We start from the raw sequence: 27,896 nt of genomic DNA on the forward strand, positions 1-27,896 counted from the left end.
GAGGTTTTGCAAGCTATCTTCCTCCTCATTGGCTCTGAAATAGGAGCCAAGCAAGGTGGGCAACCAAGGCAGATTGGTAACTGGATTGTCTTGCTGCTGCCAGCTCTTCTAATCACTCTGTAGCACTGGAAGGTCTACCTGCAGACAGGATAACAACCCCTGAGGGTGGGTTGAAGGGAGAAGGGCACATTCTGCATCTAGAATGCAGCCAGTTGGCTTTCTCCACCAGGAAGCTGCTGAAGGGGAAGAGAATGCTGCAGACTGACTCTGCCTTTCAAGGCAGGCTCAACTCCTAACATGCTCTTTTCTTGTTTCTGTCAGCCAGTCCCTGCAGCTGCTAACCACATCTTCCCAAGGAAAGCTGGGTTTTGCTCTGTTGAGTTATCTGAGGGCCCTTCCTCCTCACACATCTCACCGCCCCATCTCCACCAGGATCAGCATCTCTTTCTTCTCTGGATCATCAGCAAGGGGAACAACACCTACAAGGGGAAAAAAAGCAGTGGATAGGGAAATCAGAGAAGAGCTCCATGCAGAAGGCTGCAGCCCTATGCCTTCAGCTAAGCCTGAATGAGGCTTCCATTCCATACCAGAAAAACTAATAATAATAAAAGCAATAAGTTTATAACATTCAAAGGCTAGTGTTGGCATCTGGACTGCTCTGAAAGTTGGGGACTGCTCTCTCGTTTCTTAGGGCAGGGACTACTCACTGAGCTCCTGAAGCTGCCGCAGGTTGATGCTGTCCTCAGCTGCCCCCTCTTCTCCTGGGCAGATGAAGAGATGAGATTTCTGGAGGATGAAGAAACCTTGCAGCCACTGATTGGGATTCAACATTGACTTGTAGCAGAGTCTGCCCACCTTCTGGAACTCGTAGCCCAGCAGGCAGTGGCAGCTGAGAGGGGTGAACCACTGCAAAGGAATAAGAAAGCAGACCTGGAGAGGCAAGCCAAAAGGATAATGCACAGGCCCTGTAAAGGTTGGCCAGAGCATGCAAGCTGGATATTGGCCCATCAACCTCCTCTTTGAGGACAGGAATGGTATATGGTCAGGTCAGAAGGATACAGCCTCACTGGAAGACGGATGGGGCACAGGGCTGTGTGCAGATGAGTCTGGCATGAAACCAGAGCAGAGGAATCTACCACACAGCAATTGTTCCTTTCTCCAATGCCATGCTTTATGCTCTTAAAACTGTGTGAGACACTTTGGGACTCCGAAGTGCCAAGTGACTAATACTGAAATAAAGAATGACGGCAACAACAACAATAAATGGGACAAAGGTAGACAAAAGAGAGACCACATTCTGGACCTGGGCTTAGAGTGCCCTAATGAAGGATAGTTTGACTGGCTGTGTTAGGAGAAGGTGGTGGCTGTGCTTCGGAGGTGCATGAATAATCCAGTGTTTTGACACTTTTCATGGGATGCTACTGCTCCACCCCATTACCTTGCCAAGGGCACTGGCCCAGGACTGCAAACTGTCTGGCCCATCAGTCCCCAGCTGCTGCACTCGCTCGCTGTTCAGATACAGTTCCAGTGTGAAGTGGAACCTGTTTGAAGCAAATGATAGTGTCATGGAGAATGGCTGTCTGGGGAAGCAATTCCTACACTTTTACTCAGAGCCAGAACAGGCAAGAAACGAGGCCATAAAGCATGGGATAGCTTAGATCATGAAGCTCTTAATATCTCAGAATCGTGGGTCATGGGTTCGAGCCCCATGTGGGGCAAAAGATTCCTGCATTTCAGGGGGTTGGACTGGATGACCCTGGTGGTCCCCTTCCAACCCTACAACTCTATGATTCTGTGCTAAAATAGAGACGTCTTAGTGCTTTTGCCTCTGGTCGTTTCCCCAACACAAATTCTTCCCCAGCCTCACAGAACTGCTAGTGGGGATGCATTGGACTCTCCTTCACTGGAGGTTTTTGAGCAGACGTTGGATGGCCACCTGTCCTGGGTGCTTTAGCTGAGATTCCTGCCTTGCAGGGGGGTTGGACTAGATGACCCTCAAGTTCCCTTCCAACGTTACAATTCTATGATTCTCCCCAGCAAGGAAAATAGCAGTTTCGAGGACAATTTAGATTGGGAAAACGGTGCAGACAGAAGTTTGAACTCCTGTCCCAGAGCATCGTGGCCTCAATCCCATTTAGGAACTTTTTAAAGGAATAAAACAGAAATTTTGAGAAATGAAGTCCTGGATCTCCTCCATCTTGCAGGAGGTTAGAGCTCGGCCACACCTCGGACATGCCTCACATGAGAAAGAGTCACAGCTGCTCACACAAGGAGGAAACTGGTGTGATTCTGCCTTCCTCAGACTCAGAGGGCCAGTTCCCAGTAGTGGCTCCTTCTCATTCACCTCACAGAAGCAAGTGGTGACAGAACTGGACCAAGGCCCTCCAAAGAGCACAGCCAGGTTTTTTTTTTTTGGGGGGGGGAGGGAACAGCAGAAGAGGCACTGCCAACCTTTGTAAGGTTTTAGATATTTGCTGAAGCAACTTCATCCCAGAAGAGGTGAGTGACAGGGATGGCCAGCAGAGCTCATGTGGGGCTGCCCTGCCAAAGCCTTGCCAAGCTACAGTCTTCTGAATCTGACTTTCCTTGACTTGTCCTCACTTTCTGATACTTTATGTGACCTTACCAGATGGGTCTTTATGCAATGTAACTTTTCTTAAATAAGCCACTCTGCTACTGCTTTCCCTGCAAACTCCTAGCCCTGGTAAAACAAGATATCAGGCAGGTGTACTGCTTTTTGACATTTCTTTTCTTTCCCATGATCTCACTTGAAAGCATTGGGTTAGACACCAATATTTCTTTCATATTTAAAAGAGAGATACCAACTGTTGCCATGTTTAAAATGCCCCCTTCCGCATTCTCTGCAATGAATAGTTAAGTCTATTTAAGGGAGTGGTGGGTTTTTTTTGGTAACCCTCTCCTGTGTATTTTCTTCAGTAAGGTGGTTACATTAGATGCTTTTTAACTTCTACAGGAGTTGAGGGGTAGGTTTAAATGGTTCCAATGCTGTACAAATGTTGTACATGGTTTCCTCTGACATATGGAGTAATTATTTGGCCATATACACCTGAGACATGAATGATAGTAACTCATTTCATTGTAGTTACTGCAAGAGCAGCCACTAGGAAGAGGGCAAAGCACTGTGAAAGCCAACAGTAGCACACAGGGCTGTCTTAAGCATATCCAGGGACGTGGTGCAGATCCCTCCGGCGCCCCCCCCCAACTCCAAAACAAGGGAGAGGGCGGTGGAAAATGTCCCCTGCCTCCTCCACCGCCCCGATCCCCTGCGTGGCGGCGGCGATCAAGCAGGAAAATATGCTGGCGGACATGCTCTCCCATGTCGGGGCACCCAAGAATGCAGCCTGGGAAGGCTGTGCGCTGCCTTTCGCCAGGAAGCAGGAGGAGAACAACGACCGGGAGCAGGGCCTTCTTTACAGGTGCAGAGGCTTGGGAGGGCAGCTTCCATCCTAAGCCTCTGCAGGGAGCTCTCTTCCCGTGGAGGCTTGGGAAGGAAGATGCACGTCTGCCAGCCATATAGTTGGCGGGGCGCAGCTGGCAGGTGTGCAGGTAAAGGGGAGGCTGCCAGCAAAGCCACACAGCTCCCTCATTCGCCAGGGCACCCCTGAGAGGCCGGCACCCTGGCGCAATGAACCACTAAGACCAGTGGGAACGACGGCTCTGGTAGCACATGAATGACAAGAAGTAGCATGAAACATCCGGTGGCTGCCAGGGAGAGCAACTGTGTGGCATCACCACTAGCAGCACACCACACAGATGTGACCTGACTTCTGTCATGATTCATTTTAGGGATAGCTTTCAGATGGAAGGGGACGAGAGCTGAATATGTCATATTCTCACATACCTTTCTGAGGAGATAGGACTAACCACCCCATCTGTTCTGTTCACACCCAGTGAAATCACATCAGCCATTTCTATCTTCCCCACGGGCTCGGAGCTCCTGTCAGTCTCATAGAAGAGGAAAAACTTCTCCAGTGAGCACCAGACTCTCTGAAAGTCTACATGAGAGAGAGAGAGAGCATTGGCCAAAGGCCTTCATTTGACCCACAGGTTGTGGGGCCTACCCTTTCCTCACACTTACCCTCTCTGCTCTTCTTGGTGGCAGCCATTTTTGTCACAACTGGGGCCTTGTACAAGTAGCCTTGGTGTACCACAGGTTGTGTAATCTCATTGTAGACTCCTTCTGAGCTCAATTCCTCCACACTGACATTGCCTATCAAATGCACAAAATTCATTTGTGTATCCTGTTTGAGGAATGCCCATACATTGTCGCCGAACACACATCTACAGAATATTCTGTGAATGAGGCAGGCAAGTAGGAAGTGCAAAGATCACGTTCTGTAGAACTGAGTGGAAGTTCAATAGCTGACAAACGTGAAACCTTCTGTACAAATAATTCCATTTAAAAATAATAGCTTGTCTTTGCTCAAAACCAACTTTCATACTCCTGTTGTTTGCTTCAAATTCCAAGGAGTAGTTTTGGAAAAGGAAACTGATGTTTTTGTAGAAGGTTGTGATGGTAAAATTAAACACACTTACCGGACTTTTTATGAGCTGATACCAAGAAACAAGTACATAGCAACAAAATTTAGGAGTGTCCGCTGGGAAAGATGTGATGCGATTAAATGGATAAAATGCTTATCCTCTTGCATAAACACACACACAGAGAGACATGTCTGAGGTTACCTGGGCAGTTGCCTTGCTGGTCCTGCCCATTGTTGCCCCAGGGCTTGGCTTTAGAAACGAACCCGCAACCTCCTGCCTCAGTTTCCTTGGTGGTTGCAAAGAACTGCAACATTTTCTTCAGAAGTCCAGGCCCAGACACAGCCACACACAGAGCCTGAGAAAATAAAAGTGGTCAGTGGAGCTACTCCAGGTAGCCAGCTTGCTACAGCAGCTTCAGATGCTGCAGTCTGAATCTCTGGGAAAGGCAGCTCAACAGTCCTCTGGATAACAGTAATGGCTTCCCACCTCCTGCCTGTGTGGGGCAGTGCACTGAAATTCACATGTGGGAATTGCAGCCCCTTCATAGCTCCATCGTATCCTCAGGATGGGTTTCCAAATACACAACAACTTACATCATGGCCTTACCTGCAAAATATTTTCCTGACTGCTGTACTGTGGGTGTGGCATGCGGTAGCGCCCATAGCGGTACTTGCGAGTGATGAATTCTCGCCTCTGCTCAGCACTGGCCTCGGGGTGCAAGGCCTCAGAAGGTGGGAGGTGCGCTGCCCAAAACCTGTTCACTTGCTCGTTCCCCAACATGATGAATAGCTTTAAGAAAGAGGATTGGGGTGACATTCAGCTTGGAGGAAGAGCACACCCCAGATCCCCAGAGGGGGTCAAAGAAGAAGAGCACCTTAAGCTAGTCAAGAATCTCAAGTTAATACTAGATCTGTCCATCCTTCCTTTCCACAACTGTGCTCTGCATTTTTACAGATCTAGCCCCTTCTAGATCTGTAGATCCCTACTAGCGGGTGGCGCTGTGGGTTAAACCACTGAGGCTAGGGCTTGCTGATCAGAACGTCGGTGGTTCGAATCCCCGCGATAGGGTGAGCTCCCGTTGCTCGGTCCCAGCTCCTGCCAACATAGCAGTTTGAAAGCACGTCAAAGTGCAAGCAGATAAATAGGTACCACTCCTGTGGGAAGGTAAACAGTGTTTCTGTGCGCTGCTTTGGTTCGCCAGAAGCGGCTTAGTCATGCTGGTCACCTTACCCGGAAGCTGTACGCCGGCTCCCTCGGCTAATAAAGTGAGATGAGCACCGCAATCCCAGAGTCGTCCGAGACTGGACCTAATGGTCAGGGGTCCTTTTACCCTTTACCTAGTCCCTACCATTATTATTTTCCAGTTTCTGGACCCTCAAGGAAAGGCTTAGTACCTGAACCATCTCATTGCTCCAGATGCTTGTGTCCAGCTTTAGACTCTGCACCTTTGAAATGCTCGAGCCCAGGCTCCGGTGTTGACCTGTGGAAGCAGGGAGACTATAAAAGCATAAACTTCATATGACACACATGTGATGCGGCTGCAGGTGGCACAGAGGGCCAGTCTCACATCCAGGTCCAAAGTAGCCGCATCTGCATGTGAGGCCATGAGAACAGCTCTTGAGCTCCAGCCTCATGCAGAGCTGCTCATTAACTCCAGTATAAAGCACTTAAAACTCGGTTGATTGGGTGATTGGAAGCTGCTCTGGCCTCAGTCACACTGTCAGAGACACTAAATCTGTTGTAGCTTAGGTTGTGGGACTCACATTTTGGTACTGCTTCCAGTTCCAGAATGCCTAGTCCCAGCCTGCCACCAAAGGTATGGAGCGGCCTTCTCCTCCATCTCTCCTCCTGCATATCCTCATAACGAAGACATCCTCGTCCACTCTCTCATCCACACCATCTTACAGAGGGGAAGGTGCACAACAACACACAGGTCCACTTGCCTGCACACTGCTTGCAGATCACCACACACAAGTTGACGGAAGCCCAGTCAGGGCTCAAGGTGCGACAATCGGCACAGAACCTGTTGGCTTTGTTGGACCAGATCTTCTCAGCCACCTCATAGTCATAGAGGGTCTCAGCAATGGAGTTCTGCAGGGCCTCCATCCACTCCCTCTTCTCTCGCTCAGACTCTGCTCCAAAACTAAGGGAACACAGATCTAACACTGAAGGTTCTGTCTTCCCAGAAAATACCCTGCAGTGCCACAAACATTCTGCTTGCAACACCCAGAGCCCAAATGGGCTGCTGCTTCTGCTCCAGACACAGCCAAGGATGACATTAAATAAACTGCAGTCCCTCTGCAGTTTTTCTCAAACCCTCCCCATGTCCTGAGAGAACAAAACCCTGCCCTTTTCAGATACCTGAGCAGGTGGGGTGCTGGCATCAGGTTTGGGGGAGCTCTTGGACACAGGATTGCCTACCTTCCATCATGCCTCCATCTCCAGCCGCCACAAAAATTTCCAGGGCTCTGATGGAGGGAGTGAAGCATGATGGAGCTGGTACTCTACACCTTCCAGGCAATGGAGCAGCAAACTTTTCAGCAAGCTCATTTTTCCTGGAAAGAGTAAAGTAGCAATGCCCTCATGCTCCTTGGAGCACAAGAAAACTGCTGCTATTATCCTTCCTTCCACGTGTCCTTGCTCTCAGTGGAAACCTTTGTGTTTGCCCTGAGACCCCTGCCAAGAGAGCTTCTGCAACAAGTTCCTATTCCTAGAGGGCTATGCCCTTGGAGGAAGTGAGGCAGGAAACCTCCCCCTCTGGGAAGCCCATGAGGCTGGCTGCTGTGCTCCTTCCAGGTGTCACAAGGAAGGAAAGCTCTCCCAGATGCCCTAGCAATGCTGTCTATGGGGCAAGTTGCCATTTTCTCATGCGTGGAGCACCTAGCAGCGGTGGAGCAAGACTTCCTTGTGCTCCAATGGCTAAGAAGCGTGGAAGAGTCATTGCTCAATGCCTTGTGGTGCCGCAGGGCTCTCTGGGGACAATCTTCCAATTTTCAATGGAAGGTATACATGGAGGAGGCAGTGGGGTGCACAGCTCTCTTGCACTCTTCTTTGTTCTGCTACTGCCAGGCACCTCTATGTAGAAATGAGAGACTGGCCCAGCTTCTAGGATCAGCAGTGGGTCTTGCTGGGCTGTTGGTCTGGCAGTAGCTCAGCCTTGCCAGTGCTTAATGCTGGTTCTACCCAGCATGCAATTCTTCACCACGTGGATGGCCCACTTTGTAACACCAATGTGTCTTACCTGAAGATTTTGAATGGGGTGATGAGCTCAAAGGTGCGGCCTTTGGCTTCTCGGATAGTGGCGCCATGCATCTCAATCAGGCAGATGGCAATGCCCATTTTAAAGAACTGTGGGTGAAATTGGTACAATAATAATCAGACTTCAGCTTATAGCCACAGTGATGTTCCCATTACAGAGTTACAGCTCTATCCCCGACAAAAACAAAGGCCATAAAAAGTAGCCAAAACACATTTCCTTCCATTTCTTTTGTTTAGAAATGCTGGCTGCTAACTTGTTCTTCCAACAGTTTTAAATCTTCAGTTAAATTCTCAGTGCTGACATCATCCCAATCCCATTACCAGACACAATATTATTTATTCTACTAATGGAGAAGCAAGAGTCCTTCTTCCAATTCCGCCCAAGGAAAGCCCTCAAAGCCAAAAGGTCACCTCTTCCCCCAGTTTATCAAGTCTGAGGAGCAGAAAAAACATAGAGTGGCCCCAAGTTGCTCCTCTGAACTCCTAAATTAGGCACAGCACCAAAAAATCTGTTTCAAAAGTATTTGGGGAGGTTCAGAAAGTTCTCTAGACTGGGCTTCTGACTGCTGAAAGGCTCTGGCGCTCACCTGTTCACTTTTGTATAACCACATCTCAGCCAGGACAAGCACCACATACAGCTTGGATTTGTAGCCTTTGAGCTCCAGGTGCCCAGATTTTTGGAGATGAGTGGTGCCACTGAGGCACGGCTGGGGACACAGCAGCCGCTGCTCAGCCACTCTCTGCTGCAAGGCGCTACACCACTCATTCCGCTGAGCTGCAGGGGCAATTGCCAAAGGCCAGAGTAAAGTTTCAGTAGGAACTGACACACGCAGCACAAACAAAAACAGCAGCAGCAGCAACAATTTCTACCCTGTCCATCTGGCTGGGTTTCCCCAGTCACTCTGGGAGGCTTTCAACAGAACATTCAGAACAGAATAAAACTTCAAACATTAAAAACTTCCCTGAACAGGGCTGCCTTCAGATGTCTTCTAAAAGTTGGATAGTTGTTTATTTCCTTGACATCTGATGGGAGGGCGTTCCACAGGGTGGGTGCCACTGTCTGGTTCCCTGTAACCTCACTTTTCACAGTGAGGGAACCACCAGAAGGCCCTCGGTGCTGGACCTCAGTGTCCGGGCAGAACGATGGGGGTGGAGATGCTCCTTCAGGTATACTGGGCCGAGGCTGTTTAGGGCTTTAAAGGTCAGCACCAACACTTTGAATTGTGCTCGGAAATGTACTGGGAGCCAATGTAGGTCTTTAAGGACTGGTGTAATATGGTCTCAACGGCCACTCCCAGTCACCAGTCTGGCTGCCACATTCTGGATTAGTTGTACTTTCCGGGTCACCTTCAAAGGTAGCCCCACATAGAGCGCATTGAAGTAATCCAAGAGGGAGATAACTAGAGCATGCACCACTCTGGCAAGACAGTCCGCGGGCAGGTAGGGTCTCAGCCTGTGTACCAGATGGAGCTGGTAAACAGCTGCCCTGGACACAGAATTGACCTGCACCTCCATGGACAGCTGTGAGTCCAAAATGACTCCCAGGCTATGCATCTGGTTCTTCAGGGGCCCAGTTATCCCATTCAGGACCAGGGAGTCCCCCACACCTGCCCGCCTCCTGTCCCCCAGAAACAGTACTTCTGTCTTGTCAGGATTCAATCTCAATCTGTTTGCCGCCATCCATCCTCCAACTGCCTCCAGACACTCACACAGGACCTTCACTGCCTTCACTGATTCCGATTTGAAAGAGAGGTAGAGCTGGGTATCATCCACATACTGATGAACACCCAGCCCAAACCCCTTGATGATCTCTCCCAGGGCTGCATGTAGATGTTGAAAAGCATGGGGGAGAGGACAGAACCCTGAGGCACCCCACAAGTGAGAGCCCAGGGGTCTGAACGAATGAATCATGGAAAGCATCCAACCTCTGCTTAAAAACCTTCAAGGAACTAGTGTCTCCACCTCCTGAGGGAGTCCCTTCCATTGTCAGACAGCTCTTGCTACAGCTACAGGCCGCTCTCCTTCTCTCAACCAAGTCAAGTGAAAAGGGCAAAGTGTGGGCAGTGAACAGGATCACAAGGGTGTGTGTGTGTATATAAGAATATTTGAAACAGATAAAAATAAGAGAGCGGGTGCTCTCTGCTGGGGTTCAAGATGGGATTTCTCACCCTCACTTTCAGCTCTGAAGACAAAGATCCTGTGTTTCGTGACAACTTGGAATTTGTTGTCCTTGGTAGAGCGCACCACATCAATGACAGAGAGGGGAACCAAACCTTTAGGATATGGCTTCTGCAAGAGAAAGGGAGCGCAGTGTTGCCATTTCCCCAATCTAGTTATATCTTATGCTGATCTGGTTTTGCCTCCCCAGCCGGAAGGCAAAAAAACAAAACAAACCAGCTTGGCAACCGGGCTCTTGAAAATAAACAGATGGGTCAAAGGCTCATGCATGGGATGTTGGGGCCCTAAATGGATGGTTGTCTCCCAATGACCCCTCCCACAGCCATGTCTCCTCCACATGCACTGAAAGGCCCACCCTTCCTCAACTGAGCCAGGACCTCCCATTGTCTTCTCCCTTTGGTCCCCCACTCGGGTCTCCCTGAGCACAACCCCCCCCCCAAATGTGCAGCGTTTAGCAGCCAGAGTTTCTCTTCTTCTGGTCCCACCTTTTCATTGTTGAAATACATGAGACTCTTCCCGTCAACTCTGACAAAGCGTCGCTGGAAGACGTAGTTCCTGATGGGAATAAAAGGAGAGCCGGCTGAGTCCAGGGCCCTTTATCAGGGGCACCTCTCTGCACTGATAGAGCTTAAGAAAGGCCTCACTCTGGTACCAGCAGGGCTCAGTCCTAGAACTGATTTTAATTGCTTAGTGCAAAAAGATTTCAGCTCTTGAGCAGAAAGCCTCTCAGCTAAGGCTGAAGAGTAAAGGCTGTTTAATGGACTAATTGTATGCCTTTCAGCTGTTCAATAAATGTGCTTATTACCAAAACCTCAATATATGGGCCTTTCAGAGATAATCTGAACACCTAAAGCCATGTTGCTTGGAAACACATGTGACACCCCCCCCGGTCATCTTCAACTGGGGGCAATTTGGAGCACAGAATCCAAGAAAGAGTAAGAACAACAACAACAAAAGCCTCAAATACCCCAAAACAAGTTACGTTCCTAATTGGCACTTCATTAAAAATTGCCCTTGCTGATCAATCCACCAAAGACTAAGTCGATCTGTTTACTGATTAAATACTCTGCACATGTGCAGAGTGCATTTCCTTCACAGAGTGATGCAGCCTACTCTCACACGTCAGGGCTTAGAGAAGGACCTCTTGCCCTTCACTTCTGGGTGTGTATAAATCTCAGCATTTCTTCTTCCTGTCCAGGACCTTTCTCTTTACCAAAACAGAACTATCAGTTTTCCGGCAGAGATGTAATTATTGTTTTTGTGTTTGTAGTTACTTCAGCTTGCGTGATTTCTGATGCTTAAATTGTGTGCACTGCTCTAGGCAGTTTATTGGGAAAGAGGCAAATAAATGATTGCAAGTAAGCAAAGAGCCTGTTTCCACACAGGTTTTAACTTGGCCCATTTCCCTTGCCACTTACCCCTGTGGAGACAGCTTGTCCAGCCAGCCGTTGAGCACAGTGACCGAGCGCTCTGACAGCGAGGTATAGCTGGCATAGGGGGAGATGGTTAGGTCCTCTGAAGTCTCATCAGGATACAGGTGGTCAGAGAGTCTGAATGGGGAGCCTTTGGCCCACAGAGCCTCCACTGAAGAGTATCCCTCGGTCTCATTCTGGGCAATGCGGACTGGCTGCATGGACTGGCTCTTTTCTTCTATCTTGCTAGTTCTGCTCCTGAAAGAAAGATGTCAGATCTGTTTCTTGAAGCATGGACAGCCCTTCAGCTATAGAACCAATTCCGTTCTCTCCCACAGGAGCTGGTAGCAAGAAGGGCAATCCTGTTCCTTTCAAAATGCCCTTTAGAGGAGCAATGAAGACAGAAGATCAGGAAACAGGAACACCAGCCCCTGCCAGCCCCATTCCTCTCTCCTGCTCTCCTCACTGAAACTGACAAGCAGAGGGGGAGTTAGAGTACAGTTAGGGCTTATGCACACTTCCTTTGGTCCCACTGCTTCCCCCTGGGGAAAGCCATTCTTTAGCGCTCAACTGGAGCAAATGGAAATCATATATTCTGCAGATTGCCATTTGTTCCGATTCAAAGGTAAAGAGCAAGTTTTCCCTGGGAAAGGAGGGGGGCAAGGGGAAAACCACTCAGACTCGTACCTAGAAAGTGCGGGTCAAGCAAAAAAGTGCCCAGAGCCTTGCTTTCTAGGCACAGGACAAGCGGAAGTGTGGACAAGCCCCGAGTGATGGCCTGTGAGTCCCACTCTGCTTCACGTGAAAGATGGGCAACCACTAGTACCGTATTTTTCGCCCCATAGGAAGCACCGGCCCATAGGATGCATCAAGTTTTTTTGGGGGGAAATAAAGGGAAAAAATTTTATTTTCCCCCCCAGGCGCTTGTGGGGCCGGCAGCGGGGAGAAGCGCTCTTCTCCCTGCCGCCCGCCTTCAGATCAGGTCCGGGGACAGCGGGAAGACGCGCTACACCTCCCAGCTGTCCCCGGAGCTTGCGGGGCAGGCAGTGAGGAGAAGCGCTCTTCTCCCCGCCGCCCGCCTTCAGATCAGGTCCGGGGACAGTGGGGAGACGCGCTGCGCCTCCCCACTGTCCCCGGAGCTTGCGGGGTTGGCGGCGGGGTCTCCCCGCCGCCAGCCTCCAAATCACTTCGGGAGACAGCGGGATGGCGGCGTTCCGCCTCCCTCTGTCCCCCGACCTTGTGGGGCTGGTGCTGGGGCTCTCCTGAAGCCTGGAGAGCGAGAGGGGTCAGTGCGCATCGACCCCTCTCGCTCTCCAGGCTTCAGCGAAAGCCTGCATTCGCCCCATAGGACGCACCCAGATTTCCCCTTCATTTTTGGAGGGGGAAAAGTGCGTCCTATAGGGCGAAAAATACGGTAGTGCTGAACCAGATCATCACCCGGTGGAAGCCCACGCCCATACTTACTCTGCACTGTCTAGTCTGGTGAACTTCTTTGCAGACTGCACCAATGAGATGCCAACTTCTGAGATATTTCCCAGTGTGTCCCTGCCCCCCTTTCAGCTTATTTTTAACACTGGTGAAAAAGAGTTGAGAAGTAGGGAAAGAATAGTAGCTAAAACCACTTACACGGGCCTTTCTTCTCCCTGGTTTGGTGCACATTCTGGCAACTCTTCATATTCCTGCCACTCAAGGGATCCTGCAGCCTGGAAGAAGATTCTCATAGAATGTTTAGGAGACAAAGGTAGTTCTTGTTTCCTTTCCTTTTCTTTGCCTGCTGAAAGACAAGCTCCAGAACTCTATGCCCTGTGTACAAATTGATGCACACCAAGCTGCCAGGTTGGATCAGATCAAAAGACCAATCTAACCTAGTTTTAGGTTTCCAGCAGTGGCTACCCAGACGCCTTGAGAAAGCTCACAATCAGGGCAGGAAGGTATTGGCCACCTTTGGCTGTCTGTCGGGAGTGCTAAGCTGTGCCTCCAGCTATGCTAGACCATATGTGCTTTTGGACATAAGCTCCATTATTACAGAACTTTGGGAGCCTCCAGAGGATCTCCTTCCAAGGGAAACCAAATCCCGGTTAAGTGCTGTGTGCCTGGAGCATCTCATTGCTCAGAAAAGTGGGGGTGAACTTAGAAAGTGGGGTGCCATACTAAGCCTCTGGCATCCCCCTAACCAGTTCTGAGGTGTAACGAGCAGCTGCTTCGATCATGGCTGATGTTGATGTGCTTGTTATTAATCATCTTCTAAGCCACCATCTCAAGGCAATTTACACGTAGGATAATTAAAAACAGTTCAAAACAAAAAAACAAATACATTTTAAACAAGACTAAAACCTTGCGGCCCATTTGTCCAGCTGACATAACCTGTTGGAACAAAAATGTATTCAACTGCTTTCTCAAAAGTGCAGATCATGGGTGCCTGTTGCATCACAACAGGAATGCTGTTCCACACTAAAAGCCCCGCTCGGAGTAGTTACTGTGGAGTGGGCTTCTGAGATCTTTGGAACTTGCAGGAGAAACTCTCCTGTGATCTACTGGGTGTATAAGGGATAAGGTGGACTCTTGAATTAGCAGAACGGAGCCTGAGCAGGAATCAATGCAAAGCATTCTCATTGGCTTTCACACTCCTTGCCCCTTACTCCATATTTGCATATCTCCTCACCTGCTCCTGGGCAGGCCACCACTGCCCAAACATGCTCTCGCAGTAGGGACTGATGGAGTCCTCAACAGGTCCTGTGGGGAAACAAAAGCTGAAATGTCAGGAGGGCTGAAGTGGCAGAAAGAAAAGCCCCCCCCCCCCCTGGTCTCTTGTCTCTCAAGAGGGCCAAAACAGATGAGATGCAGGAGATTTTTGGATCCCACATGTTTTTTACTACCCGGGTGGAATCTACACACATATTAAAAAACGTGAAAATGCTTTTTTAAAAAACGTTTTGAAAAATACGCCATCTAGTGTCACATTTGTATAATGCACTTTACAACACACTTAAAATGTTTTTATTTGCAGCTGTATAGCTGAGTCCCCTGAATAAAAAGGGCCCTTCCCCCAATCTTAATCCACCCTCCAACTGCTATTTGTCTCACAGTGCAAAACACACACATGTAGCAGCTTTGACAATGGGGATTTATATTCTTCCTTCTTCACCGCGGCTGTTCCAAACAAATTCAGAGCCTCTTGTGTCTTGTCTGTTCTGGGCCTTGTGTTTAGCATTTCTCAGGTGGGCTCTGAACTCCTAGACTCCTGTGCCCATGCAGGGTAAACACAGCCAGTTCCCCTAGGAAGTGTGCATAGACCCTGTACAGCTTTCAGATTTAGGAGCATATGGAACCCAAACAAACATTGACTCTCACAGTGTCCATCCCCCTCATTGGCTCCCATGTCTGATGTGGTTCTCGTTCTTCCCATGTAGCAATAGCTAAGTGGACAAAGGATGCTGTTGTCACTCTCACCTGATCTGTTATCAAGTCCCTGTGGAGGATGATCTAGGCAGAGCTGTCCCAAGGACCTGCAAGAATGGAGCAGAGATATAAATCCAGGAGGGATGCCATGTTACAGATCTCCTTTGCACTTTGCTCACAGGCACTCCTGGATAATTCATCCTTTTCATCCTACCACCTAGCCAAGTAGCCAGGCATCATATTCAAAACTATTGCACCTGCCAACCACCTCCACAGCAACATTCCCTCTACTCTACAGCCAGCCATGTAGTTTGTGGTTTTATTCGTTTATATCAGGGATGTGTCAACCATTTTGGCTCCATGTACCAGAACCTCATAAGGATTTGCCTCGCATGACAAAAGTGACAGGGTGGATGGGTGTGCCCATCAAGTGACATCACAAATGACGTCTTGTGCTTTGAAGTCCCAGAGTCAGAACTTCAAAGCACCTTGAAGGCAGTAATGCAAGGCTAAAAGTGTGGTTTTGACCTCCATTTTAGGAGTGCGTTGCTGATTGTGAGGTGCTTTGAATTCTAAAGCCCAGCCAAACTGAGTATGTTTGGGTGCGTAAGAGGGCCCTGCAGGGAGATCTCGCAACACACCCATCTCAGGCTGGGTTGATCTCCATTCACACCAGCTAATGCGCGCGTGTGTGTGTGGAGGTCTATCCTGCTTAGCGCTGGACAGCAGCGCAGGGCTGCTTCAAAGAGCAGCACTGGGAGGATGAAAACACTTCTCTCTCCAAATACTGTTCTTTGAAGCACACGCAGCCAAAGCAACCAGTAATGGAAGCTGCTTTCCCCGCCTTGAACAAGGCATGCTATTGCCATGCGTCTTCTGACAGGTGGGTGGTAGTGAGGCTTGCTCCGATGGAGGAACCATTGGGAGACCACTTCAAGCTCCCAATTTATGTATAATGCCGGGTGCAAGGTGGGGGTGGGGCAGCATAGCTTCTCCAAAATGTCCTAGAGCAGGCTTCCTCAACCTCGGCCCTCCAGATGTTTTGAGACTGCAATTCCCATCATCCCTGACCACTGGTCCTGCTAGCTAGGGATCATGGGAGTTGTACGCCAAAAACATCTGGAGGGCCGAGGTTGAGGAAGCCTATTCTAGAGGGTCAAATGGAGAAGTCTGGAGCCCAAGCTAGGTCCATGGGTCAGGGGTTCCCCACCTCTGAATTTTATGCTGCTGTAATCAGACAAAGTGCTTAACACAATATATCACTAATGTGTGTGTCTGTGTGTGCTCCATCTTTCAGAGTGCACTGCTCTCATACAGCAAATAATAATAATAATAATAATAATAATAATAATAATAATAATAATATTTTATTTCTATCCCGCCCATTTGGCTGGGTTTCCCCAGTCACTCTGAGCAGCTCCCAACAGAATATATATATATGCGATAAAACATCAAACATTAAAAACTTCCCTAAACAGGGATACCTTCAGCTGTCTTCTAAAAGTCAGATAGTTGTTTATTTCCTTGACATTTGATGGGAGGGCGTTCCACAGGGCAGGCACCTCTACTGAGAAGGTCTTCTGCCTGGTTTCCTGTAAGCTCACTTCTCACAGGGAGAGAACCGCCAGAAGGCCCTCAGCGCTGGACCTCAGTGTCCAGGCAGAATGATGGGGGTGGAGAATCTCCTTCGGGTATACTGGGCCGAGGCCATTTAGGGCTTTCAAGGTCAGCACCAACACTTTGCCTCCCAGTCCGTTTCCAAGCACAATTTAATGTAGGTCTTTCAGGACTGGGGCTATATGTTCTTGGCAGCCGTTCCCAGTCACCAGTCTAGCTGCCGCATTCTGGATTTGTCATGGTCACTGTTAAGTTTGACCTATTTCTCTTTTTATGTATTAACTTTATTTAAGACTTTGCCTGGAACTGGCTGACAGTGTAGTGTGGTTTCATTTTAGATTTTTAGGAGTGGAGCTGTCCTCAAGAGTTAGCACCACTGAACCAGGCCTGGCAACCACATTCATGAGAAGTGTGAAGCCCTGCAGTGTGAACTTGCAAGTGAACCCCTAAAACTCTAAAACTCACTGCAACTCTTAAAGGACTCATTTGTAACAACCCCACATGACCCTGATCCCTAGAGCTGCCCTGGCATGCCTCACACTGACTGTGGAGCAAAAGGTCAGTGTTTTTGTTTTCAGGATGCGAATTAGCCTAGGTTCCATGCCATCCTATCACCCAAGTTGAGGGCTAAATGGGACTAGCTTCCCTTGGCATACTAGGTAGTGCAGTTGTGGGACGCTGTTCCTCAGGAATGCACAAATGCATTCTCAGAGCCATGAAAAGGCCTTTGTTCCAGCCCACATACTCCCTAGCCTTGTGCATCACTTAAGGCAGGCAGGCTGGCTGGCTGGCTGCAAGGTCCAGCAGGGATCCAGTCACCAACTCCAAAGGACCGGGGTGCAGAACTAATTATCTGCAACTGCCACATGCCAAATGCCCCCATTCCTATTTTACCTGAGGCCTTTCTGTTGGTTTCCTGAAAGAGCACTGCTAGGAAAGGCATAAATACTCACTTGGCATTCTCCACAGTCACAGCCCCATTTTGCTTGACCAGGTCAGAAGGCTGACTCCTCACAGTTTCCTTCGCCTCCATGCTTTTCACTGGCGAGAGCACAGTGACATCTGACACAGACTCTTTCTGCTCCTCTGGGGAGGCTGACTTGGTGAGGGCAGAAGGAAGCAGCCTCGACTCCGTTGGACTGACGGTGTCCTCAGGCTGGCTCTTGAAGGTGGATGAGGAGGTGAGTTCATGCACGCTCCTGACCTCCCCACTCATGCCACTCTCAGGAGCAAAACACTGCAGAGCATATTCCAAGTGGCCCTCCCTTGTTCTACTCTGTGGTGGCAGGGTGACCCCTTGGACTTTGTCTCCTGGCCATGCCTGGTGCTTTGGACTGAACTCAAGCCTCTCAGCATCCGTGGTACTTTCCCCTGGATCAAATCCCTCCAGAATAATAAACGTTCTTAGAGGTTGTTCAGAGCAAGACGTGGGATTGCAGACTGGTGTTTGTGCCAATGAGACTTTCTCTGGCTTGGCTGCTTGGTGCGCGCGAGGAAACAACGTCCTGGGTTTGGGCACTGGCTTGGTCACAGGAGGTGTCGGTTCCTTGTTCAACAGTGGATGCTGACTGTTGTCTTCACAGTCAAGATCAACCCCAAGCCTGGGAATAGTTTCCACTAAGACTTCTTTCTTTGTGCCCACTTCATTCTTCTCTGCCGCATTAGTCCCATCCAGAGAATCTACACACTTGCCAGACCTGTAATGAGCATCTCCTGCCATGTGCCCACTTCTGTCCCTCACAAGCAGTCGAGTTTGTTGCACTAAATTCAGAATCCTTTTGCGGTGCCCAGTAGCAGTGATGCCAAGCTTCTGCAGGTCCTCCTTACTGAGAGAGATCACATCTTTCACGGAGCCATATCCTTGTTTCTTGAAGGTATCCCAGTATCTCTCCAGATGGATGAGGGCCAGCCAGTCTGCAATGTCAGAGTCCACAGAGCACTGGTGGTGCATGTCCCCTTGGCAAGGAAGGAGAGAGCTTTTTTCAGCCTACCACCTGAGGGAAAGGAAAGAAAGCAATTAAAAACCTGGCACAGAAAGGCAGCAGAAAATCTCTCCTGGAACTGGGAGGAATGGAGAAGAGCTAAGTCTATGGGAATCCTTGGCTTGCCTCATGCACCCCCATCCTTGTGTTCAATTTGTGCAGATAAAAAGGCTCAGGGGTTCATACACCTTGAGATTAATTCAGCAGCATAAAATTGTCTTTCCTGTAGTCTGGCTTCCTTGGTGCTCATAACTTTCATGCTAAAGTTTCGCCTAGACAAAAGCTCCCAGAGAACAGCAATGGTCTCACATGGAAAACCTGCCCCCCCCACTTTCTCAGGAAGATGGGGCTGACAGACTTCTGTCACACAAAACTTGGCTCTGCACAAAGTCATGACATTGGGCTGATATGCAGTCTCTGCGGGTCCTGAGAAGTCAGCCCTTGCTTGCTCTTGTGCTGTCTCTGTGAGAGTGCCAGCAGAGCATTCAGAACCCTGTCCTCTGTGCGGGAAGATGGAGCCCCATCCCAGAGTGAAACAACTGGATTGTGGCTGGAGTGAGATTCTGCCGGGGTGACCAATATGGGGAGGGGTTTGTGACTGGAAAGGCACTGCTGTAATCTGCCTGACTGCTGGCTAAGGGCATGAGAGAGGTCACCAAACTGTGAGTCACACACAGCAAGGGCCTCCTTCACACAGCCTGTCTGCCAGCAACTAAGACAGCATCCAGCCTGCTAGGCAGACTCAGGATGGGAGGGTCACCCCCCCCACTGTTTTGCAGAAGCCCTTCCTGCTATCGGCTCAGAAATCTCTCTGGTTTCTGCAAATAGATGGAGACCAATGACTTTCCTTTGCGCGTGCTGGTCTTTACAAAAATTCAGCCTAAATCCGCAACTGGCAAGTCTCACTCCTGGGCAATCCGCACTCCTGATTAATCATCGTTCTTGCAAAATAAATTAAAATAATATATTTCTTACTTATTTCCCTGACTCCCAAGTCTTGTGTTCATTTGATTTCCCTTAGTTGTTTAATTCAGTTTCACATCATGGTGCTATGTAGAAGGTGAAATGTGGGAGCTTTGCCATGGCTTATTCTGGAAGGGCAGATGCCTCAGACCACAAGACGCACCAATAGGGGATCCTAACCAGTCAGATCCTAACCAAATGTTACATGCAAAGGGGTGCAACGAAAGCACAACAGCTGCTTTTCCCTAGGAGGAAAACTGTGGGAAGAGAAGATTTGGAATGGAGAAGTGGCAGAAGCAGTGGGGGGTGGGATGCCTATTTCTCCATTCACATTCTTTTCAGCACAAAACCATCCCCAGCTGCTCCCCCTGGGTCCCATATTCATTTCTAAAATGTTATATGCTGCTATTATACCAGGTTTTTCATCCCCACCCTCATCCCAAACCTTTGAGACAGCATCTCCAAACATGTTTCAAACACTGCAAAAGGCAAAGTGGCTTGTGGTGAGCTCTCTCTCTCTCTCTCTCTCTCTCTCTCTCTCTCTCTCTCTCTGTGTGTGTTATATTGCTGTCAGGATTGGAGGTGGTATACCTCTGAAAACCAGTTGCAGGAGACCATGAGCAGGAGAGTTTTGTTGTACGCACTGCCTGCAAGTGGGCCTTCCCATAGGCACCAGGACATGGTGAGGACAGAATCCTGGACTAGATAGGCCTTTAGTTTGATCTAGGACTCTTATGAAAGAGAGAAAGAGATGCGGAGCAGAGATATGGTGGGTAGAAAAGAGTTAAATGCCATCTCCCTCCCACCCTTGGCTTCTCAACTCCAAATCCCACTCGAAAACCTGCATTTCTTTCAGAAAAGCAATCATCGGACATTTGTGCAGATGCATGCAGCTGTATGTAGTTCTACCCTAATTTAGAAACTTTTTAAGAAGTTTGGGCCAATTCACGGAGGGTAGGTCTGTCAACTGTGATTAGCTATGATGTCTAAATGGAACTTATAAGTTCAGAAACAGTGTACCCCTGAATACCAGGTAGTGGAGGGAGGCAGTGGCTGGGGCGGGGGGCAAACAGAGTCTATGTCACCTTCATGCCTTGTTTGTGAGCTTCCTGAAGGATTCTCACTGCCCACTGTTGGAAACAGAATGCTGGAATATTTGGATCTTGATCTAATCAACAAGAGAACCCCCATGTTCTAAAAACAGGGATGGTCTTATTTCAGCATTTTAAAAAACACACTGAATTTACTCAGGTATTCTCATTCCTAAATTAGGGGCCCAATAGCAAATGCTTTCTGGGCACTGTGCAAAAATCTTGGAATAGGAAAGATTCCCAACAGTCAATCAACACGTGCTTAATTTACAAAGAAAGGATGCATACTTGTGATCTGTATCTAATCTGCATTAAATGATCCCAGGTACGCTCTTTTGCTTAAGAAACACAAATGTCTTACTGAACCAGACCACGTTCTACTTTGTAAGAACGGCAGCAGCTGCTGGAGGGACCACAGTCTGTCTCCTGCTCACAGCCATTCTCAGGGATGTGGCCATATCACTTGGTTGGGTGCAAATCACTTTGTGTTCAAGAAATAAATAAAATGATTATTGAAAAGAATTACCGTATTTTTCGCTCTATAAGACGCACCTGACCATAACACGCACGTAGTTTTTGGAAGAGGAAAACAAGAAAAAAAATATTCTGAATCTCAGAAGCCAGAACAGCAAGAGGAATTGCTGCACAGTGAAAGCAGCTGTGCAGTGAAAGCAGCAATCCCTCCTGCTGTTCTGGCTTCTGGGATAGCTGCGCAGCCTGCATTCGCTCCATAAGACGCACACACATTTCCCCTTACTTTTTAGGAGGGAAAAAGTGAGTCTTATAGAGCAAAAAATACAGTAATCAGAACTTGTATTTCTCCCCAACATTATGTATATCAAAAATACTTGGCCTATATACCTGGCACTTCCCTTTCAAGGAGCTTCTCTTCCATTACACTGCTGTGAAATGTCTCGTGTGATGGGGGCTGAGGCAGAGCTGCTTGCTTAGAGCTACCCAGCACATTCATGGTACGTGCAAGATCTGAACCTGGGAGCTTCTGGTGGTCTCTTAGCCATGGCTGTGTATCGGCTCCACAATGCGCCTTTGGCAGCTCTCCTGACTCACTCCCATCCCCAGTTAGGAAAGTTTTCACCCATGCAACTGCTACAGAAACTACTCTGGATTAAACTACTGTAATTCCGGCAATGGCTTACCTGTTCTCACCCCCCTCTTCACTCATCGTGGGTGCAGCGGCTGGTGCCACAGGAGGGCTATAAGGTATCCTTAGGAGTCTTGTTTGTAAAGCATCCCAGGCTGAATGTTTTTTCCATGGATCTAGCTGCTGCACATTACACCACTTTGCGCTCGCTGAGCCTCCCCCCCCCCCCAGTTGTCCCATTTCCTCCCATTGTTCAGTGCAGGCTTCCTTCCTGTTGCTCTCTCCAACCCGCCCCCAAACAGGAATTACTTCAGCCATGCACTAGGAGTGCATATTTGCGCATAGGCCAATGACACTGTGCATGCAGGTAGCTTGTTCATTCTACTTGGCATGAAATGTGTGCGTGTACTTCTCCAGATGTCAAAGTCCTGAGGTGGTAAACCTGTGTCTGAGCTGCACTGCTTCGTATTGTGTGAGTGCATGTGCATGTGGGTGAGGTGGGGTCTCAACTGACCAAATGTTTCTTTTTGTATATATTAAATTTCCTGCACATAGAAAACTGGATGTCAGAGAGAAGGATATTAACCATTGACAGGCTAATTTTTGATGTGGAGAGATTTTTGTTGTTGTCAGCATCCATCTGCCTTGATGAGACAGTGGAGTGTGCCTCTAGAGGTGAAGTCAAACCACTGCATTGCAGCAGTGAAGTGGGCTGCCCAGATGACAAGACCACACTTTTGGCCTTGCTGATGTGGTCCAAAGGAAAGCAGACCAAGACATTTGGTACCAGCTTGGCTGGCTGTAGGAGTTGCCGGATGGAGGCATCCAAGATGCCATCCAGCTGTCTTAGGGACCCCACTCCAGATTTGTGTATGGTTTAACCTTTTCTTCTCCCAAATATGTCCTGCAAGGCAGCTGAGGTTTGGGATCAGGGGTTTCCCTCTCCTAGATGGGCTACCTTGATGGGCTCCATCTGCCCTTCACTTCCCTCTACGGCAGGCATGTCCAAAGTCTGTTTCAGGGGCCTAATCCGGCCTGCTGGTTGATTTAATTCGGCCCCTATGGAAGTTTATTTCCTGGGGTAAAATCCCAAAAAACCCTCAACAACTTCAATTGTGGTTGGCTCTTTGGTCGGCCCTCACAGCCCTTCACTTCATCAAATCTGGCCCTCTTTGAAAAAAAGTTTGGACATCACTGCCTACGGAAAATGCAGAAACCACCTTCTGGACCATTGGACTCATTCTTGGTCCCACTCAATCCGCTGGAGCCTGTCTTTGCATGCAGGGGAAGTCCTTCACTTACTGAGAGTTTGAGTTTTCGGCTACCCACACCTGGTTTAACCAGCCAGCATATACAGTGGTACCTCGGGTTACATACGCTTCAGGTTACAGACTCCGCTAACCTAGAAATAGTACCTTGGGTTAAGAACTTTGCTTCAGGATGAGAACAGAAATTGTGCGGCGGTGGCGTGGCGGCAGGAGGAGGCCCCATTAGCTAAAGTGGTACCTCAGGTTAAGAATAGTTTCAGGTTAAGAATGGACCTCCAGAACAAATTAAGTTCTTAACCCGAGGTACTACTGTAGCACAAAAAACCATCAATAAAAAGTCCAAAAAGCATTGACTTAAAAAGTACATGCTTTGTATGGAGAAAGTATTTGATCATGTAAGTCCACCTGCAATTTGCTGCAGCAGAGCTAAGACACAGGTTTATGACCTTAGTAAGAACTGTGCCTGATCCTTCACACCAGGTATTATACAGGTGTACTGTCATGTGAGTCAGCACACACCATTGCGTGCAAGTGTGTATATAAGGAAATGAGAGGAAGCAGGGTTTGCCGCAGTCGAAAGGCAAATGGTCTGAGACCTCTCAAACACAACTAAGTCCAAACAAAGATGACAGGAAAAGCTGAGTGCCCAGTTGTTCCAAGGAGTAAGGCGGAGGAGACAACATGGTGTACTTCACTGCACCCAAGTGAGGGGGTTGGGGAATCCAGGGAGCAGCAGGGTCTCAAGTCATCACAATCCGCACTGTATTCATTCCGCACTTAACTTAAATCAAAACTCTGCAGTCAGTATATCCTATTCGATTAACAAAAAGGTCGCGGCAAAGGTTTTTAATCAGCCGGCTGCCAAGTTTACAACTGGGCTGGTGAATGTGTACACTGCATACGGGTTCATTGCTAACAGTGCCATTGATGTTGGCTTCCTTGGAAATACAGTAACTCCGAGGGCTCGCTCCTCGAAAACTGCCTTTAGCGGCCTCGGGTACCGGTAATCTAAGCCCAGCAGTCAGCCAGAAAGAACGTGTGAAGTAGTAATTGAAATAACATTGGTCCCCATCCCCCCTACGCTTACCTCTTTGGCTAAAAGAAAAGTTAGCGTCTCCCTGTGGGGCGGGGAAACCCTGCAGAGCCGCTGCCAGCCAGTGTGGGCAGCGCTGGGCGAGATGGGCCAGTGGCGCAGGGCCGCTTCCGAAGTCCCCGCGTCCGCACCAGGAGTTGAACCTCGCGCCCCGCGCCGGGTCAGGACTGGCCGGGAGCCAAGGCTCCCTCCCTCGGTGGCGCCCGCCTGCTTTGAGCCGCGTCTCCGCTGCCCCTGCAGGCCCGCCGCCGGCAGGATCGCCCTCTCCGCGCAGCGCAGCAGAGGCGCCTCCGCCTGCCTCCTCGGGGCTGTGCAACTCGCGGACCGGACGGAACCCTCCCCGGCCCTGCTCTGGCCCCGCGCTCGGCCCGCCCCGCGAACCTCCGCCTTCGCTGCCCTGGTGGCCGGAGCGGCTGCGGGAGAAGCCGGCATTCGTGGCCGGGATTGGGGCGAACCAGGGGCAGCTCTGCCGGCAGCGACGGAAGAAAGGGGTCGTTAGCCGCTCAGGGATCCCCGGCCCTTGGAGCCCGGCGGTCTAGGAAGGAATTGGGCCGAAGAAGAAAAAAATGCCTTTAAAAATAATAATAAAGTAGTGAGTTACGTTTAATGATGATAATAACAAAGGCTGATAATTCAGGGCACGGGCTTGAATTCTGCCGGAAGGGTCACTCTCAGGCATGCCCCCCAAGTAGCCATAGCTGCCCCGTACGGACTGGATAGGAGGAGTAACCTGCAAGTCAGCCCATTCATATGTAGAGTTAGCACACCAGTGATAAGTGTGCATGCGATATTGGCATGATCATCCAGCCTGCAAATGGATCCACTCACATGGTGCTGTGCCTGTCAGGAAAAAGCAGCAATGCGAGAGCGAGCTGCAGGTGTCTGGAATGCAAAACAGGATGTTGATGTTTGGGACTGTACTATTGGAAAAAAGGGGCAGTCTATATGCACACTTACATACGGACAAGCCCAAGGCTGCCCTATGCCCACTTTCAGCCCACGATTTCTTTCTGGAGTGCTTGGCATACAGGAAGATTGACTACTCGGAGAGACAATGCCCCTGTGACTCGGGACAAATAGAAACGGCAAGGTATGTCCTTCTCCAGTGACCCTATCACAGAGGCACTCGTATTATCCTGATTTCCCCACTACTTCATAAGTACCCAGGGCACACAGGGCAATTCTATACCTCCCTGCTGCACTCAGATACCAGTCCTCGCAACAACATACAATGTTGCTAGAATCTGCACGGCAGTGCTCAAAATTCGTTGGAGGATGATCTGCGCCAAAACCCAGATTGAATGAACATATGAGTGCTCTGTAAATTGATAGTTAAAGTCTTTCATATATCAACCGTATTCTTTTAGCTTTTTAAAAATTCCTATAGACTTTTATATTCACCTTCTGTTTTAGTACCTTTTAGCTTTCCAAAACGCTTTTCAGATTTTAAATGACTGTATCCCACCCTTTTATGCTGGTCTAAGACCATAATAAAGATTTGTATTGTACTGGAGTGCTCAGATCCTCTCAGAATCACAGAGATGTTCTCAGAAGCATCACCTGGTCATATCTCTAGACCAGGGGTCAGCAACTTTTTCAGCAGGGGGCTGGTCCACTGTCCCTTGGATTATATATTTTTTTTTTTTTGGGGGGGGAAATGAATGAATTCCTATGCCCCACAAATAACCCAGAGATGCATTTTAAATAAAAGTACACATTCTACTCATGTAAAAACACCAGGCAGGCCCTACAAATAACCCAGAGATGCATTTGAAATAAAAGGACACATTCTATTCATGTAAAAACAAAACACGTTGATTCCTGGACTGTCCGCGGGCTGAATTTAGAAGGCGATTGGGCCAGATCCGGCACCCGGGCCTTAGTTCGCCTACCCATGCTCTAGACCAAGCTCCAGCTGTGATGTACAAATCTTGTATTCCAAGAGCTGCAAGGCCACTCCCTTGTTGTGCAGAAGTTACATCTGTCCCCGATTTACCTAATCCTTACAGTGAAATCGATTATGGTCCTTACGGTTTTAAATTTATACAGGTTTATTGAGGCTGAGATAGGATAGCCGTAGCAATGCAGTCTGCTCTGTACTGTTAGGATTGCCGGGGATTAGTAAGCAACAACCCTGCAATGAGTCAAGTGTTAATACTGCAGGTCAGAGGTGGGGCTGAGGCTGGTTTGGATGCCCCAAACAAAACATCCTGTGGGTTGCAGCAAAGGCTAATCTACATAATTTGCCCCCTCAGCCACCATCCAGATCAAATTCAGTGCTAAATTGCACACAAAAGCCTTCCATGCAGATGCACTTTAAAGTATTTTAAAACTCAGAAAAAATATTATTTTTGGAATGAAATTGGATGTGAGCTGTGGAAGAGGAGGAACTCATCTCTTTGCTGGTACGATGTCTATCAGTGGGATCTGGATCTGAACGAATGGTAGATGGGTTTAGCTAATCTCAGGCCTAGCAGCAACTTCCTATTTCCTTTCCAACCAATCTCAGGACACTGGGAGGCTCCCTGAGTCACAGGCCAAACAGGAAAGCTCCCCAGCTGTATTTAGTGGGACCCCTCCTCCATTCCTGAGCCACCTCATTTCCTAGATGTCTTTGCTGGGTCTCTGAAAAAGGATTGTCTTGCCTTCCCTACTCCTACTGGAAGAGTGCTGCTGTTAACCACCAACTAAACTGAACTCTGCTCTGGGCCAAAATCCTAAATCAAGAAGTTGTCTCAAAATCTGTGCTGTTGTAGTATTCTGCATATCAGCGAGTTGGGGGGTTGGTTTCACTTCCTTAGCTTTCTATATACATCAGCTTTCTATATACAGTGAGATTTTTTCCTAGCAGAGAATGAATGTTGGACTCTGACAGGAAAAAGATGTTCCTATTCCCCTCACCCTCATACGGAAGCTGTGCCTTTAAAGAATAACTTGAAACTGATTCACACTGAATGAATATTAATTCTTCATACTAACATAATTTGCTGTCTGCATCTGATCTGGGAAGGTCCCTTAAATGGGGAAGCACAGATAATTCCTTGTTTCTGAGTCTAGAAATCCAGTTCTGATTTGCTACTTACGAGACTGGTGAGTCAGGACTATGATTCTGAGCCAGTGTGGGAGGAGATTGCATGAAAGCCTTCTTCGCCACCACTGTTCATGGCCCTGGTGGTGACTTGCTTCTCCAGTGCTGTTCAGTCAGCTGGAGTTGTGCTACCTCTCTGATCTCTTTCCCCCTTCTCGCTCTCTCTCACCTCCCTTAGGAAAGTAGTAGATCATCCACCTTGCAAGCAGAAGGTCTCTGTTTCAATTCCCAATGGCATCTGCAGGTATGGCTGGGAGAAGCTCGTGCCTGAAACCCTGGAAAGTGGCTGCCAGTCAGTGCAGACAATACTGAGCAAAATGGACCCATGCTCTGACTCACTACAAAGCAGCTCCCTATGTTCCTATGTTGTTCATGTGTCACATTCCACCTTATAGCACTTTACAGAAGCAGCAAGTTAAAATTCCTACTTTGCTTATCAAGGTTGACAAAAGGTTGCCTTGTGTGTGTTTTGCTGAGAGCTGTTAAACTGCACATGCTGAGAGTGTTGCTTCTTGCTGTTGTATGTTTGTATCACGGAGCGGATGGCGCTGTGGTCTAAACCAGTGTTTCCCAACCCTGGGCCTCCAGCTGTTTTTGAACTACAATTCCCATCATCCCTAACGACTGGTCTTGCTAGCTAGGGATGATGGGAGTTGTAGTCCAAAAACAGCTGGAGGCCCAAGGTTGGGAAACACTGCTCTAAACCACCGAGCCTCTTGGGCTTGCAGATTGGTGCTCTGCCCCAGATTCTGCCAACCTAGCAGTTCGAAAGCACACCAGTTCAAGTAGATAAATACATACCAGTGCGGTGGGAAGGTAAAAGGCATTTCCATGCACTCTGGCTTCCATCACGGTGTCCCATTGCACCAGAAGCAGTTTAGTCATGCTGGCCACATGACCCGGAAAAGCTGTCTATGGACAAATGCCGGCTCCCTTGGCCTG

At 48.8% G+C, this 27,896-nt stretch overlaps 1 protein-coding gene across 2 annotated transcripts in view; it reads right to left on the reverse strand.

The window, feature by feature from the left end:
• ARAP3 (ArfGAP with RhoGAP domain, ankyrin repeat and PH domain 3) overlaps positions 1-24,096 on the reverse strand; it is a 39,168-nt gene extending 15,072 nt beyond the window's left edge. Inside the window, exons 1-19 of one of the 2 annotated variants that reach the window (XM_081206146.1) lie at positions 23,861-24,096; positions 17,321-18,361; positions 14,802-14,857; positions 14,014-14,084; positions 12,978-13,054; positions 11,358-11,609; positions 10,425-10,494; positions 9,930-10,050; positions 8,349-8,536; positions 7,745-7,851; positions 6,447-6,646; positions 5,898-5,983; positions 5,110-5,292; positions 4,705-4,858; positions 4,100-4,231; positions 3,863-4,016; positions 1,439-1,541; positions 708-906; positions 416-479 (exon numbers count right to left, since the gene is read on the reverse strand). In XM_081206146.1, the coding sequence (XP_081062272.1) occupies positions 416-479; positions 708-906; positions 1,439-1,541; positions 3,863-4,016; positions 4,100-4,231; positions 4,705-4,858; positions 5,110-5,292; positions 5,898-5,983; positions 6,447-6,646; positions 7,745-7,851; positions 8,349-8,536; positions 9,930-10,050; positions 10,425-10,494; positions 11,358-11,609; positions 12,978-13,054; positions 14,014-14,084; positions 14,802-14,857; positions 17,321-18,318 (3,215 nt within the window). In that variant the 5' untranslated portion in view covers positions 18,319-18,361; positions 23,861-24,096. Of the gene's footprint in view, positions 1-415; positions 480-707; positions 907-1,438; positions 1,542-3,862; positions 4,017-4,099; positions 4,232-4,704; positions 4,859-5,109; positions 5,293-5,897; positions 5,984-6,446; positions 6,647-7,744; positions 7,852-8,348; positions 8,537-9,929; positions 10,051-10,424; positions 10,495-11,357; positions 11,610-12,977; positions 13,055-14,013; positions 14,085-14,801; positions 14,858-17,320; positions 18,362-21,560; positions 21,712-23,860 lie in introns of those variants that run through there. The other variant, XM_081206145.1, reaches the window with a different exon arrangement.
• Between the last annotated feature and the right edge of the window lie 3,800 nt (positions 24,097-27,896).

The sequence above is a fragment of the Podarcis bocagei genome (assembly GCF_964188305.1).
Source record: "Podarcis bocagei genome assembly, chromosome: 8".
In the NCBI taxonomy this organism is placed as follows: domain Eukaryota; kingdom Metazoa; phylum Chordata; class Lepidosauria; order Squamata; family Lacertidae; genus Podarcis; species Podarcis bocagei.